The 16,316-nt window shown below is 44.9% G+C and overlaps 1 protein-coding gene across 29 annotated transcripts in view; it reads right to left on the bottom strand.

Moving 5' to 3' along the window:
• LOC128266755 (uncharacterized) overlaps window positions 1-16,316 on the bottom strand; it is an 83,200-nt gene that overhangs the window by 18,180 nt on the left and 48,704 nt on the right. For 13 of the 29 annotated variants that reach the window (XR_008269079.1, XR_008269077.1, XR_008269080.1 and 10 more), the window contains 9 exons: window positions 15,918-16,043; window positions 15,486-15,857; window positions 14,747-15,347; window positions 3,632-4,605; window positions 2,445-2,664; window positions 1,994-2,308; window positions 775-1,403; window positions 226-363; window positions 22-156 (listed from right to left, as the gene is read on the bottom strand). Coding sequence is in view for 2 of the 29 variants with exons in the window: in XM_053003481.1 (XP_052859441.1) it covers window positions 22-156; window positions 226-363; window positions 775-1,403; window positions 1,994-2,308; window positions 2,445-2,664; window positions 3,632-4,605; window positions 14,747-15,347; window positions 15,486-15,857; window positions 15,918-16,043 (3,510 nt within the window). In the remaining 27 variants the exon portion in view is untranslated. Of the gene's footprint in view, window positions 1-21; window positions 157-225; window positions 364-774; window positions 1,404-1,993; window positions 2,309-2,444; window positions 2,665-3,631; window positions 4,606-6,261; window positions 6,333-9,422; window positions 11,723-14,746; window positions 15,348-15,485; window positions 15,858-15,917; window positions 16,044-16,316 lie in introns of those variants that run through there. The other 16 variants (XR_008269086.1, XR_008269087.1, XR_008269099.1 and 13 more) reach the window with 9 other exon arrangements.

The following is a 16,316-nucleotide window of genomic DNA, read 5'->3' as shown; positions in this document are numbered from 1 at the left end:
AGAGCCCCAGCCCACACATACGAGATATGAGGTGTCCTGGTGGGGCTGCAGCTGATACCATTCGGCCTCGTCGTCCAGGATGTGGTGGGCCAAATCGATGACCACCTCGCCGATGAAGTCGTTGGCCCCATACCGCACATAATCCCACAGCGTCACCTGGTAATTGAGACATATTCATTAATTGATCGGTGTGCTTAGTCCGATGTGCTTAGGGCAAAAACTCACCTCGAGCAGTCGGCCATTGAGGTCGCAGCGTCTCAGACCCGAGTAGACAAAGGTCTGGCCCCAGCGGGGTTCGCAGGTGGTGCCCACTGTCTTTGTACGTCGTTTTGATTTGTGGCTGCGATCGGGCAGAAGGAACACCTATAACGAAATTGTAGTCGGTTAATTTTAATCGGTGATTAGACTTGGATTATATTGGGCTATGAAATGTCAAGAGTAACTATTTTGAATTTTTTTGAGCTACTATTAAGACAACTTTAAATTATAAAAATTATCTAAATAATAAGATTTCTTGTTTCTTCCAATATTTCTTAATTATTTTTCTTCGACTAGATATTTAAGGCAGTTAATATAACTCAACAACTTAACTTAGAAAGCAATAAATGGAATTCAAAGCGAAAAAACCATTTAAGTTGAGTATAAAATAATTGTCATAAAGCTCTAGGGTCCTGGCTATAGTAAACAAATTTATAATTTTAAGACCAATTTTTTTTATAATGTAAGTACATATTAAATCATTGCAAAATGAACAATTTCAGCTGATCTTCTTACTTTAGCATAGGGATTGCGGCCCGCTCCGCTCTGGCGCAGGGAGAGGCCGGTGGCGCAGACTAGGGTCACGATCAGCTGCAGCGTGTTCTGGTCGTAGCCGAGCTTCAGCTGCAGTCGCCCCTCGATGGGAATGGGCTGCGTGGTGGTGCCGGAGCCACCGCCCATGCCAAGGCCACCGCCCACCCCGTGGCCTTGCTGGTGGTGGGCGGCGGCGGGCGGACCCTGGAGACCCTGAAGCGGATGCTGGTGCGGATGCGGATGCGGGTGGTGGTAATGGTGGTGATGGTGGCCCGCCGTCGTTGTGCCGTGCAGGCCGCCAGGGGCGGAACCGGACGCGTGGGCGGGGGGGCCGTGAGCGGATTGGGGGGCGTGGACGCTGCTGGTACTGCTGCCGCTGCCGCTGCCACTCCCGCTGCTGCTGTGGCTGTGGTTACTGTGGCTTGGTCCCAGTCGCTGCGTCTGCCCGACGCCGCCACGTTGTCGAAGTCCTCCGCCTCCGCCGCCGCCCGCTCCTGTTACCGATCCCGATCCCGGTCCGGTGACACTGGTGTGAATGTCCGGCGAACCGGGCGAGGTGATCAGCACGCTCGGCTTGTCACGGTGGATTTCAATAGCCTCGACTGCAGGTGCTGTTGGTTAAATTTTTACAAAGGGTTAAAACCAGGAATATGGTTGAGAAGCTATTTAATTGGAGTGGCGTGTTGCTAGTGGTACCGTTAGTTGATTGGTCATTGTAATGAAATGGCTTTCGTGGATGAACAAAAAACATTTGCCTTTTTTTCTGGCTCTTAGCACTAGCCCATTGAACGTCGAAAAGTTCCTATAGACAAAAGTTCTTCAATCCGAGTTAGATCACACAATAAAACAACAGCATTTTAAAACGTTGAATACCTTTTAAAGTACTTAATAAGGGTAAAGTAGTGCTGTTCCACGAACAGGAGTACAATTTCAGTAGATTTGTCTTTAGTTGGAAAGTCTATCTGTAAGTTAAGTTTATGATGGAAACTGGAAGAAATTTTCCTATCAAACTGACCCTTAAATGTAAATTCATTAAGACATCAAGCGAATTTTTAATGTTAGTGTGTTAGTTATTGATTTGGGACTAAAACTGTCCCTTGAGTTTCCCGGGCAAGGCATATCACCCACATCAGTCACACTTTCGCAAACATACACCCCCGCAAAAGCCCTCAATTTTGGAAGACCAATTAGAAAGTAGTACCTTTGCGCTGGAGATATCGTCCGCCGCTGCTGACCACCGCACTGCCGGCCATGCTGCTGGCCAGCCCGCTGTGCGGGAAATTGGCCGAGGAGCGGCGAGCGGTGAGCTGGGCACCACTGTTGGCGGATCCACCGGAGGCGCCGCTGATGGGACTGACGTTGCTGCTGCTGCCGCCACTGCCGCCGCCGCTGGCGATCGGACGGCTCACGATCAGTTCCACTTGGGCGTCCAGCCGACTCTCGTCGATGATGTCGTACACCTCGTCGGCACTCTTGTTGTGCAGCCCGCGGCCATTCCACTCGAGGATCTCGTCGCCTGATCGATGCATGATCGGATGAATGGTTGGTGTTTGGTTGGTTGATGTTTGATCACAGACAGATAGAAATAGAGAGAAAAGTCAAAGAGTGAGATGCGGTGGATAATGTGGGTGGGGAGGGGGTATGCACTTTACCTGGTCGAATCCTTCCCTCGAGATCGGCCACCGATCCGCGCTTCACCTTCTCCACAATGGCCCCGCATGGACCTCCGCCGCTCGTTACGGTTCCCGTTCCGAGGAGCTGACCTCCGTTGACCTTTAAGCCTAATATATCCTCCCCATCATAGTATTTACGCAATATCATGTGCCCGATCAGGCGAGTATTATCCGCGGATGTTTGCCAATTCACAGGGTTCTATATGCAGCGATCGATCGATTTACGATTGTGGGTGTGGGATGGTTGTTGGTTTGGTGATAGTTTTTTTTTTTTTTGTTTTTTGTATTTTGGTGGGATTTTTGGTGGTTTACAGTTTACAATTCGGATTGCGGATGATCGTGCAAAGATTTTTGGTTGTTGGATGTGGTGTCGGTGGGGAGCCATCGTATGCGGGAAGTAGAATTGTTTTTAGTTAGCTTTTTGCACCGCTCACAGGCCTTAGACATAGAGCTTATACCCTAGGTTAAACTTACAATTAGAGTTGTCAAACGAAAACATATGTATAACAGTAGAAATTAACAGTTTGTACACTTTTTCACATTCATGTTTGGTTTTTCTTACAGGCTAGAAACATGTTCTACTCAATCACGGATAGATATAGATACATAGTCGTTTCTTTCGATTTCCTACTTGTTTTGAGAACACACACGTTTCAAGAGCAACCCCAAGTTGAGGTATGGATTAGACGGATAAATTTCGAATGCTAAGAACAGTGTTGGCTAACGACATTAAGAGGTCATGCAGGGCGTGCTAGTACGGGTTTTTTCTTTCAGGTGGAACTTCATGCAAGCACAACACTTAGAGGTTTTAAAATTGAGCATGCAAGATTTGTTCGAATTTCTCAAGGTTGTATGCTGAAATTGTCAAAATGTTTTGTCATAATAGCTGGAAGTTTGTTGCGAGCTGGGAGTGATAACCAAAAATAGCTTAATTATGGTCTGGGGCTATGGTTGGGTTTTTTGGACATGACAAGAACAACAAACAGAGAAAATTGGTGGGTATCTCTTTTGGGAATTTTCATTGGGTTATTCTCCACACAGACAAACGGAATGAGGGGGCTCCAGAGATGGGGAAGAAAAGACAAAGAGGGGAGAGACTCTACACAGACACAAAGCACGCTTGCCCATTTAAATATTTTTTTTTGGTTCCCGGTATCCTTGTGTACCTTGGGCCCATCTCCGCGATTTGAATCCTCGCTGCTGGTGAACGTGCTGCTGGTATCGATTCCCGAGTCCTTGGTGGCCGAGTCCTGACTGCCCTGCCTTTCGGCCTCCCAGCGCGACCAGTCCGCACCGCCGGCCTCGAGACTCTTTCCGCTGCTCAATATGGTGGCTGCACCCACATCCACAGCCGTCGAGGGCAAGATTCCCGTGACCGGTGGCAGTGAGCTGCTGGTCGCCAGTATGGCGGCCTCTTCGTCGTGAGCATCGAAACGCACCGTCTTCTTTATTCTGCGCTCGGTGAATCGCCGCGAATCTTGGGCCGCCGATGAGGACGAGCTGGTGGCCGGTTCGTCCCAGTATGCTGCCTCGGTGGAGCTGACCGAACTGCTGCCACCTCCGCCGGCACCGCCCCTCGTGGCGCCCAGCAGGCCAACACGCTGGCCCCCTCCTCGCGCCGCCTGACCTGCGGCCTCCAAGGTCGCTGCCCCTGATGCCATGGATGCCCGATCGTATCCAGAGCCCGATCCCGTACCAATCACAATCTGCGGCTTCGACTGGGAATAGTAGCTGCTGCTGGTGGTGCTGCTGCTGCTGCTGCCACCGCCGCCGGCGGTTGCCAAGGGCGGGGCACGTCTGTAGGCGCCAGCGGCACCACCCCCAACTGGCCCACCGCCGCCGCTGCTGGAGAGCTGCCGCTCGTGATTGCTGCGGTTCAGCGAGTTGCGCTGCTGGACGTCCAGGCGAGCGGTACGCGTCAGTGGATACTGCTCGAGGCGCTCGCGGTGCTGCAGCTGCAGCTCGTAGCGATCCCGCTGATCGGCGGAGGCGTACAGCCGCTGGGTGGCGTGCGACAGGTGGCGGAAGTCAGCACCGCCGGCGCCCCCACCACCACCGCCCACGCTGAGCAGGTCCCGCTCGTTGAGGCTGCGCTGCTGGCGCCACGGATCCAGAGAGGTGCGCACCTGAAGGCGCCCGCCTGTTGGATGGGTAGATGTTGATTGGGTGTGTCTATAAACGCTACTACTAGGGGGGTTGCTCAGCGGGATTTTTTGGGGGGTTTCGGGGGTTTCAGGGGTTCGGGTGGGGTTACTCTTCGGAGGGACTGCGCCGCTTGCCTGCCATAGTTTGTTGTCCTTTTCAGATGTTTCAACAAATGCATACAATCATAATGGTAATCGATCGGTTGAGAAAGCAAAAGTTCAAAGCAAACATACGTATGACATAAGACTTAGTTATGGGGATCGGGTCTAAACCAACCCTACAAGTTTGAGATCTTGGGGCAAATGGAGTTTTGTCGCCATGATTTTTCGAAAATTTCATACATAACGTTTTGGTTTTCTTCCATGATAGAAACTTTCTTAAATTAAAAGGTAAATGTATTTTTAAAGTCATTGCTATTAAAAATCTTTTCTATACTTTAAAAAGAAATATAAGGTATCTTTAATTTTTATTTAAGCTAATTTGTACTATTTTCATGGGTTGCTTATATCCTTTTAAAAGTAATGATGTACAGAAAAAGACTAAAAAAATTGTTTGTTTATTTTCTTATAATTTTTATGGAAGAAAATAAACTAAAGAAATGTATTTGCTGTTAGAGCTTTTAATTAAAATATTTGGTTGATAATAATTTATTTTTTAGAACTTCCATTTTAAAAAATTTAGATTTGGCAACAAATAAAAAATGTAAACCTTGTAATCACATTTGATTATTTAAAATGTTCGAGAAAGATGCGACTTTTTGGTAATTTTGATCAGAGCTGCATGAGTAAGCTAAATATTGGTAGTACGAGTATCATAAGTAGACCTACGACTAGAGCTACAAGTGCCCGCGATAGCTGGGACTAAAAGTGCCAGGAGTCAAGGGCCAAGTGCCCGGTATTCAAGGGTTCGGAGAAATACAAGACATTGAAATACTTATCTGTTGTGGCTAAAATTTGCAAGAGCATTAAGTTACAAGCTAATACTTCGGGGTAATTTCGAGGGGTGGTGGTGGCCCACGGGGACAGTGTTAACTGTTGAATGTTCTGAACGTTTTGGGTGTGTGTTTTGCAGTGTAAGTTCTGGTTGAAGTTAGGAGGAAACGGGAAACAGCGTTACGATATCCATGCAAATTATTCACCAAGATTTCTTGTTTTGTCAAAATTTCTTTTTGTTTTAGATCACATTTACAGGTAGGGATTAAAAACGTAGAAGATACATAAAAAAGGCAGAAAGTAACAGATACATAAGACAAAGTGTTTGAAAATCTCGTCAAGTAACGACAACGTGTGTTCACAGCCAGAAAGAGAGATAGTGTGTGGAGTGGTTGAGGAAATCAAGTGATGATCGAGAGAGCAGAATCTGAAGCAAAAGATATACGGACTGAGAAACGTTTGATTGCATAACCAGCTTATGGCTATTGATTGAAAACTCTTGGAGGGAGAAAGTGGAGGAGAGTGTGGGAGAAAGTGTGAGTGGGACGACAGTGCTCGAACAAAGGAAACCAAGTTAACAACTAAGAAAATCGCACATTCCTTGCTTTCGCTTGTGACGTGTAGAAACTCATAAGAAAACATAACATCAAAGAGACACACACATTCAAATTATTTCGCATAAAATGCCTTTGGGCCTTGATTTTGTTCTTTTCGCTTACATTTGCATGAATCTGTAGATCGCCGGGCGAGAGTACGGTTTGGACACCTTGAACGCCGCCAAAATTACCTGCTATTCGATGTTTTTTTTTTGTTTTGTGGTTCATTTAGATTATACATTGGGTATTTTTGGGTTTTTTATTTTTTGGATTTTGGCATAATGGTTTATTGTGGCGGGCAAGTTGGTTGGAGTTTCATTTTCAGGGTAGACCAGAGAGATAGAAAGAGTGGAGAAAAATATATGAAAACAATATTTTAAAGGTGACTTCGAGTGGTAAATGTGAGATTTAAAAACGCTTAACTAGCTTACTAAATTAGCTTAGGGGTAAGAAAATACTTCTTAAAACAACAGCAGCACATATCATTTTGTCACTCGTTAGTGATTTATACAAGTTATAAGTAAATATAGGGCGTGAAATATGTTACACTAAATCTATATTATATAGTCACCCAAAATTGTTACTGTGCTAAGCTTAATGTTTGTCTATAGCTAGGATATGATGATTTTGAGTGCTTATAAGCAGCTAAAAGCTTTCAAACTTACATTACTGATACATTTGTACTCGATAAGATTTGCGGCATACTTTTTGCTCTTGAAAGTAGGCAATGAAAGTTGTTGCAAACGCATTTTCAAGCATTTCTTTTAAACAAATGCACACTCGCACAGACACCAGCATGCCAACACTCACTCAGACAATCGCCTTGGGTGAGAAAAAGAACTAGTTTTTCGACACACACAGACACACATTTACAGGCTTCGTCTCACCCATACACTTGTGTTTTGTGGGCCATACCCCTGGCATACTTTCATTTGACTTTGGTCACGATACAAAACGTTTATTGTGCGCATAATGGGCAACAGCAACAGCAACAACAACGGCAGTAACAACAACAGTACCAGCGATGGCAAACAAAACAAAAACAAGTGGAATAAAAATAAAAAAGAGTATGAAAAAATTACATAAAAACAGCAAGACCAAACGATAACAATGTAAACAAAAGAAGGCACGAAAGTAAAACAAAGCCAAAGTAAAGTAAATTATTTGAGAAACCACACGCACAATCTGCTTGGTGGGGGCAGGGGGAAGGGAGGGTGGCCTATAGGGTACTGCAGGGGGTGGGCAACGAAAGGGGGCAAGTGAAAGGCGCAAAAGACCAAGAAAAGAAAGCAAAAATCAATAATGTACACAAAAACACGGTCATTTCTGTCCCTCGGCGAACTTTCTTATTGTTTTTAGTGTTGTTGTTGTTTTTTGTCCATATCGTTGTTGTATTTTGTTGTTGTTGTAGAAGGGCTGCGCACAATCATCGTATTGTGCAACACACAAAGAAAACCGAAAAATCAAACAAATTTTACATTCGTGAGTTTGTGTGTGCCGCTGCTTCCTGTTTTATATTTTTGGCCATAAATTCAAGGAAGTTTTGGCTGTCAGGCGGAAGAAGGGGTGGTGGGGATGGGGTGGAGCAGGTGGGGTGCTGGGAGTTGATGTTATGGGCGTTGGGCTGGCAAAAGGACACTAAAATCATCATCATCAGTGGCAGAGGCAGCGGCAGAGCGGGAGGAAGCAGCCGTAGCTTGTGCTATTTTTAAACCAACGCTTCAACTCACACAAACACACGCAGGCGCATAAATAGCACACAAATGGCCGCAAACGGGCACACAAACACCGCACAAACACGAAGACAAACAAACAGGCGCCACGCGCACACTTTCACACGCACTTTCTGCGTGGGCCAGCCTCAATGTTCGCATTAATGTCACTCATACGCACAGTTGCACATGCAAACAAACAACAGCACAACACGGACACGAACAGCAACAACAACAAACATGGCAACATCAACGTCAACTGGTGTTGGTCAACGATTTAATTAAATTCAGCCCCATTCCCCAAAGATCCTCGGTCGGTAGCACTTTAAAATAGCCAAACATCCGCTCATATATCCTGTAAAACACACACAAGCCCACACACTCACAAATACGCAGGAGTGCGGTCTATATTTACTTATTCACAGCCTGGTCGCCCATATGCGACACATTTCGCGTTGATGTTGCGGTTGCCATTTCAGTTCTTGGAACCACTCCCCCTCCCCTCTACCAAAGTCCATCTAGAAGCTATTGATTTTGTGTGCTTAATCGGAAATGTAATTCAAAAACAAATTTGTTGCATTGTTTTGGGGCGGGACTTTGTTTTTGGGTGTGGGGAGAGGGGTTGAAGTTTTTGGGGTCGGCATTGCACACACATTCACATTTTGAGGCTAAAACTGAAGCTGTAACGTGTAACCAACACACCGAGAGCGCATTGTAGTTTTGCTAAGTGATATGGAATTCAAATGAGTTTGGGTGGAGTCACCTGCCTCGTTAAATTAACACATATTATATTACCGGAACCGTAATTTTTACATACCTACTCATTTTAAGAAAAAACTTAGCATTTTAAATCTGTTCTCCTACGACTCTCAGCTGTATCAGCCATGTTACTTTTGACTGCAGTTTTTTGTTGAAGATCATAAACCATATAATGAAATTTTGCTTTGAATGTCTTTCATGGCAATATCATATCAGCTATTACTGTTGTAAGCTACATTTATAATTAACCTTTATCTTGGATAATCTATTTATATTTAAAATCGTTAATTGCAATTTTTTTCCGAAACCAGAGATTAATAAATTATACTTTGTTTTAATTTTTATTATAGTAATAAAAGTACAAGTTTGAAATGATAAACGAAGTGCATGCCTGCCATTGTATACTTAAACTTAACTTTGATTGAAACCTAACCAAGAAAATCTTAATTTTTGGCTCGTAACCAAAAGTTACTATTCAGCATTCCTCAATTGTTTTTGTTGCAGTTAATGCTGCCTTCTTGTTGTTCTTCTTCTTCATGACGCTGCTTGTACTGATTGTTTTTTGGCTGGATTTCCATTTTCTGAATAAGCCAGACTTTTTTGTACGCTCTAAGCATTTCTGTATGCTGGTTGCTAATCTATTTGCATTTTGCATTTAAATATTTCACTTTTTGGCTGTCTAAGCATTTTGTTTGCGGTTTTGATGTTGTTCGTTGATGTGATTGTGTGTGTGGCAGTTGTTGTGTTTGTGGTTGTTGTAGCTGTTGTGGGTGCATTTCAAAAAAAGCATCTCTAACTGCAACCGACACTCACCTCAAAACTCAGCTTTGCTCAGTGAATTATTTTGTAATTCTATTTTGGCTTGGGAGTTTATTTCAAGTTATTTTGATTTATATTTCCATTTGTCAGTTATTTGCGAAGAGTTTTTCTTTAATTTTCATTATTTCAAATCCAGATCTATTGAGCTCAAGTTGTTGTTGTTGAATTCTGATTTAAGTCGTTGCCTAATTTGGGGTACAAATTGTTGGGCATGTTAGCCAACCCCGACACACACACACACACACACACTCACTGGAGCTCAGGTGGCACCTAGGCCACCCATTCACCCAACCACCTAGCCACCCAACCACCCACCACACACAGTGATTGCGTGGCAGTACAGTAAACAAATCGAGCTTTTTCCTTCTACCTGCTAACCAACAAGAAAATGGCAAAAAATAAAACAATATTATTAAGTTGCTGCTGCCTCCGCTTTTTCTTTTCCAAGTGAGCGTGTGTGTTTGTGTGTGTGTTGAGCTGGTTGGTGAGTGGGAGGGGTTTTAGGCCCTTGGATTCGGGGTCGTAGGTAAACGGGTGGTTGGGCGATTCAGTGGTTCGGTGGGTGTGAGTGGCTCGGTTGGTTGGCCATATGCAAAAGCGTCCGTTGGGCGCCACAATTTGCGCAGTGTATTGTTACTCGATTGACTGATTCGAGAGCAAATTTGTTTGGTTTTTTGTCGCTTCGCTTGTTGGGTATGCTTTCGCTCAATTAGGCAGATTTAAAGGGATTTCAAGGTCGTGGCTACCTTTTTCTTTACAATAACTTTAGCACTTTCACTTTGATTGAAATTTGTTTGATTACATTTTCACACTTTAAAGTAGGTTTTGGGCTTTTTAAAAAATTTCCTTGTTAACCTCCGGATGCAGGCCAATTATCCTTGGCTGCTGCTCAATGCCAAGTTTTCAATTATTCATGCTTCATGGCCAGTTAAGTACATTTTGTTAAACTGACGCCGTTCTCCTCACTTTCTCCACTTTCTATGCCCGACAGCCACATATCAGGATGTTCCTCGAGGCCTTCTTCTACTATTTGGATTGTACAATTTCACATCAAGGTTATTTTTAGCTCGACATTCACATTTCATAGAGTTTGGCTTTCGCTTTTCCGCCCGCTTCGCTTTCGATTTCACTCACTCGGGGGCTTTTTGCGCTTTTTGCACTCGTATTTCGTTAGCGGGGATTTTCCGATTTTCCAGCAACGTGTATATTTGCTTATGTTATGGGTAATACAATATTTTCCTTATTTTTTTGTTGTTTTTTTTTTTTTGCGACACACGTGCGAAATTTACGAGAACGACCGCTGCGGCTGTTTACTCGCCTTTAAAGTTCATCGAAAACTAATTTCGTTTCGATTTCATAAAAATTCTCAATGGAATTTTCACTTTACGCTGCCATTCGCTTTCCCTTGCGCCTACTCTCTCTCTCTTTCTCTCTCTCTCTCTCCCTCTCTCGTGGTGACTGTTGTTGCTGTTATTGCTGTTGTTGTTGGAGCCTACAACGTTTCCAATAACAATGTTACACGGCGGCCAGTGGTTGTTGTTGCTGCTGCCCACTTTCCCATGGCGATTTCCAGTGCCGAACTAAAAATAAAGTTAAGCGCGTGGCCAACACCGCTGCCGCTGCCGCTGCTTCAGTCGACGTAGCAGCCAGCAGCGATAACATTGACAGCTGCTGCCGCCCACCGCCCACCGCCCACTTTCCATCCTCCCATCAACCATCGCCCACCGCCCACTTTAGGGTCAGCGGGTTTTTCCCTGTGTGTGTGTATGTGTGTCTCGCTGTTTGTGTTTGCCACCTTCAAGGCGAGTCTTTTGCAAAGTCAACGTGTTTGTCTTTGCCTTCCAGCAAAGCTGGGTGGTTCAATGGGTGGTGCTGCGCGTGCTGGATACGGAAAGCTAAAAACTATAGCGATGGATGGCTGCCACAGCCGTTGCAAGTGCATTCGTTGTTGTTGCTGGCTGTAGTAAGGACCATGACGGTGCACAAAACAGCCAAAACGAAAGGCAGTGAATGAAATGACGTCGCTGCAAGGGAAACCTAAACCGAAGTGTGGACCCAACTCGAATTTCAGACATCAGGGGGCAAAAAAAAAAGAGCAAAAGTGGCTAACGTGACGCAGATCGAGGTACTTATAAAAAGAGTTTAAGATTTCAAAGAAGAGAGCTTGCTCAAAACTTCAAATATACACTCAAACTTCCATAACTTTGACCAAAAATGTGTTTAAAATGTCGTATATTTGAGCTTGTTTATTAGTTTCTGCATAAAAAATATTATTATATTTTTAACATTAGTTGTGCTGATGACATTTCGTTTCCGGTATAAAAATATATACATAGCCAAAGTATTATTAAAATTTAGTTGTTAAGTTTGATAAGAGGGTCATTGCAATCTATTTATAAATAAAACTCAACACAATCTCAAGTTTGAATATATACGCTTTTCAAATCTAATAAAATTCTTAAACCCAGTAATGGAATTAAACAAATGACAAACAGATGTTAGCTAAGCAATACTCATTTCATTATCTTTCCCGTTATTATTAATTGTTAACTAAAATTGTATACTGAAATTGTAAATATTTGAAGAATAGAAGAAAATAACAGCATAATAAAACTACACACAGACATCGTTGATTGAATGAATGAATTACCCCAAATCGATTTCTATTTATGATCACATTTAAATGACCCCAGATCAAATGTTGGTTAAGAACAAATTTTTTGTGGGTTTACGCGCGCTTCACGCCAACATCAGCTGCTCTTCTGCATCGCCCACCCACTTGACCGCCCACTTGACCGCCCACCGCCATGGAAGTGGATGTAAAAGCCACGGGGGTTGTGGATATGGGGGGTATATGCAGCGCATGCGTCTTATTGTCTCACAACGGTGTGTGGGAATTTTCCAAGCGCGTTGTTGGACGGGAAATTCCAACGCATGGCGTCTGGCCGTGCGCTGTGAGCATTGTGAACTGGCAAACAAAGTGGTGAATTTAGGATAATATGGATGGCATGGTGAATTCTTAGTGCACCTGCACCGACAACACAGTCCACCACCACCACCCCCATCCCACTTTCTCCGTTTCCCCTGAGACTTTCACCTGCTTTGGTTTCGGTTTCGATTTCTTTTATCACTTTGCAGCATTTTGTCATTTAATTTACGGGATGCAGACATAAGTTTGGCCACCTGCTTATCGGTGTGGTTGCACGCCAGATCAGGTGGATGGGTCTTTTGGTGTTGATTGGGTAGATGGTTGTAACTTTTGTTCGCCTAACTTTATGCCACACTCCCTGGACCCCAAAAACACACTCGCAAGTGAATACTGTGAGCCTGGGGCCAAAGTTGAAATCAATAATTATTATATGCTACTTTGTTGGGAAATTGAAAATGACAGAAGGAGTTGCGCGGCAGGGGCGGTTGCGGTAAGTGCAACATGCTTGCCAGAAACTTGCGCGCTAATGTGCAGCAATAAAAAATTTAAATCACCAGGCGCAGCATGTTGCACTGCCACCGAAACACTCACTCAAAGAAAACAAAATAACTTAAGAAGTAAGCCTCTGAGAATTGTATTTATAATCAAAATATACCATAATTTTTACTCCAGTCTTAAGTGCAGAGAAATCTTACGAGCAAATGCTAATAGGACCATAAAATAGAAAGCATTTAAGAAGTTTAATTTACTTCGATTTCAAAATAAATGATTATATAATGGAGAAACGAGAGATTTGTATCAATGTGCCAGGATTATAAATAAATAGTTGAATCATACTCATGTTATCGAAACAAGTAAAAAGATTACCGTTTATAAACAAAAGTAGTGACAAGTTACTATGCTAAAAACTATTTTTCTGAGTGCATATCAAACTATCGCCTGTCGAGGGGGTGAAAAATAGAGGGATTTAAGGGTGGCAGAACTGCAGCAAGTGCCAACAAGAAACTTTCTAATTAGGATAATAAATTTGCCAGCATCGCACTTGACAACGTCGCCGGGCATCTCTCAAAACATGAAGAGCAGAAGGAAGGCCCCTCCCGCAAGGAAATGCCACCCTCTTTTGGGCAAGAAAACCCTCCACCTCCCTTCCTCCTTTCCAAAAACCCCGACAACATCAGGCAAGTGCAGCTGCTTGGCCAACTTCTTGATGTTTTGTGGTGGCTGCCAAAAAGGAAAAGCTGCTCGTCCTGCGCCGCCTTCTTTTCCGCCGCCGCTGTCCTTCCTGGTTGGAAAATGTGTTTTCGGGTCAGCTGTGGGCAGCCTTCCTGCCGTGCACTGGCATATAATTTATGCTGATTGCATTTAACGGCCAGCGCGCGGTACAACAACGCAAAGTGAAAGTATGCAGCGTCCATGCAGGAGTGCGCACTTGTCTCGGTGGCTCTTTTGGCCACTCAATGTAAACAATTTATTTTTATTTTCGCCGCTTCCTCAGCACCTTCTTCTGCGCTTTTCCATCCACCCATTTCTGCACCCTTTTCAGATTTTCCTTTCCATTCGCTGGCTGTTGTCGAGCGCCGAGTCAAGTGCCCCCGAGATAAGCGCATCGAAATGTTTCCGCTACAAAACATTCCTTGCCATTCGCCATTCGCTTTTTTCCTTCGATTTTCCTCGCTTTTCTTCGCTTTTCCCCCCTTCCACCCTCCAGCTGCACGTGTGTGTGAGTGGGCGTGTTGGTGAGTGCGCTCTCTATTTTTATAATCCCCGGCATGCAAGTTGCGTTTTTCCTATTGCGGGGAAAATGTTTGGCAAAACTTTTCCATTTTAGCAGCTTAAACATTTATATTGGGCAAAGCGCAAATTTAGGGGTTTCCTTAGCCAGCTTAAATCGAACTTAAGGCCTTAAATCGAGCTTAAAGTTAACTTAATAGATGAGTTTAATAGACATTGAAAAATTAAACACATATATACACGGATTAAAAAAACTCCGAAAAAGTGATGCAAAACGAAAATGATTTTTGAGTTTCTTTAGGAAAAAGGACATCAAATAGTGGATCTCGCAGAAGAGTTGAAGAAAAAGAAAAAGACAACGCACCAATGTGAGACAAGAAAGTGCTACGTTTTTTTCGGGATAGGGATTTTGTTGAGCGAGCGACAGTTTATATAGACAGAGAGAGAGAGAGATAGTGAATTATATAGGAAATTTTAAAATGGATTTGGATTTCGGGTCATGGCCCTGCGGGATAATCAGAGCGGAAAACATGGTAGTGATAGAGATAGTCGGGAAGAACAAGGATCAGAGGACCGCTCGGGCGGTCTTAGGGAAGTATAGAGCAGAGATAGAGAAGGCAAGAGCTGGATGCGAATTGGACAAAACGTCTCAACTCACCGTCATAGTCCGATCCGGCGGTCACTGTGGCCACGCCCCCCGCCACGGCCGCCTGCGCCTGGGCGGCCAGCAATTGGTGCTGGAACTCCTCCTCGGAGCTGCTGAAGGACCTCTGCTGCTGCGACGCGTACTGCGATCCTGCCAGCGCCCGTCGCTGTTGCTGCTGCTGTTGCTGCTGGCTGTAGGCACTGGAGTCCATCGCATGACCACCGCTGATGGTCAGGTTGCGGGTCAACGGTGGCGGCTTCTGGTAGCCAGCCAACTGCGGCATCTGCTGTCCATGCTGTCCATGCTGCTGCTGCTGCAGCTGCTGCAGCTGCTGATGTTGCTGCTGCGAATGTGGATGTTGCTGCGGCTGCTGATGTATTTGTGCCTGGTACGATTGCTGTTGATGCTGCTGCTGCTGCCTGGCCGCAAATTGCTGCGAATGTTGCTGTTGCTGCTGCTGGGGATGTTGCTGCGGTGACTGGCGATGCTGCTGCGGCATTGTATGTTGCTGCTGCTGATGCTGCTGGTGCTGCGATTGCTGCTGCTGTGGCGGTTGCACCTGGCTGGGATGCGCCAGGTGGGGATGCTGCCTCATCAGACCGTCCAGCTCGCCCTGTAGTACAATAAATCAGAGAGTAAGTATTTTGATCACCTCTCTCTCTGTGGAAACTGGTTATTCATAGGTCTAGTTGATTTCTGTGGCACAACCACTGTAGTAAATATAGTAGACTATAATTCCTAACATGCTTACCTGATAGTAACGCGGATCATCGTCGGGATAGGCGCCACCCGATCTTGGTTGTGGCTGCTGCTGCATTCCGTATCCCTGCTGCGCCTGCTGCGGATTCATTGGCTGCATGCGGGATCTTTGCTGCTGCATCTGCTGATGGTGGTGCTGCATCTGCTGCTGCTGGCCAGGACTCATTATGGGGTCCATGCCGCTGTCGGAGGCCGAAAGCCGGCGGTTCGTGGGCTGCTCCTGCTGCGAGTACTGGCGCCTCAGCATGCTGCCCGCTCGCTGCATCGGCAGATTCTCCTTCTCGGCGGCACTGCGAGTCCTTTCCAGCTTGGGCCGCTTGTCCGTGGTGTCGTGCGGATCCACGATGGGATGCTGCGAGATGTCCTGTTGGATACAATAAGCCGTGATCTGCTGCCTTCGGCCAGAGCGGGCTGGTCTACTCACGCTGCTCCCATCCGGCTCGATGCGTCGGATGAAACCGTCTTGTTGGGCCGCCGTCTTGTTGATCCATTGGCCAGTCTTGGACAGCAGCTCCTGTTTCTTGCGACACAGTATGCACACCCAAATTACCTGCAATTTAAATTAAATTGGAATTCATCATGTTTTCAATTTTTTTAGAGAAAGGCCAATTTTAAGTGAGGATACATTTTTAAAATGTTATTTAAAAAAAATACGCGTTTTGACCAATGGTCTGGGAAAAAATATGTTTATTATCATTTTAAAAAGATTGTCTTTTTAAAATTTGGAAAATTTGTTTTAAAAGTAATTAGGATCGATAGCTTATTTCCTTGTCTTGGCCAAGTTTCAAGTATCGACCAGCAGAATATCACCCATAAAACTAAT

The sequence above is a fragment of the Drosophila gunungcola genome, chromosome 3R, assembly GCF_025200985.1.
Source record: "Drosophila gunungcola strain Sukarami chromosome 3R, Dgunungcola_SK_2, whole genome shotgun sequence".
Lineage (NCBI taxonomy): Eukaryota > Metazoa > Arthropoda > Insecta > Diptera > Drosophilidae > Drosophila > Drosophila gunungcola.
This window is presented reverse-complemented; position numbering and strand designations above follow the sequence as displayed.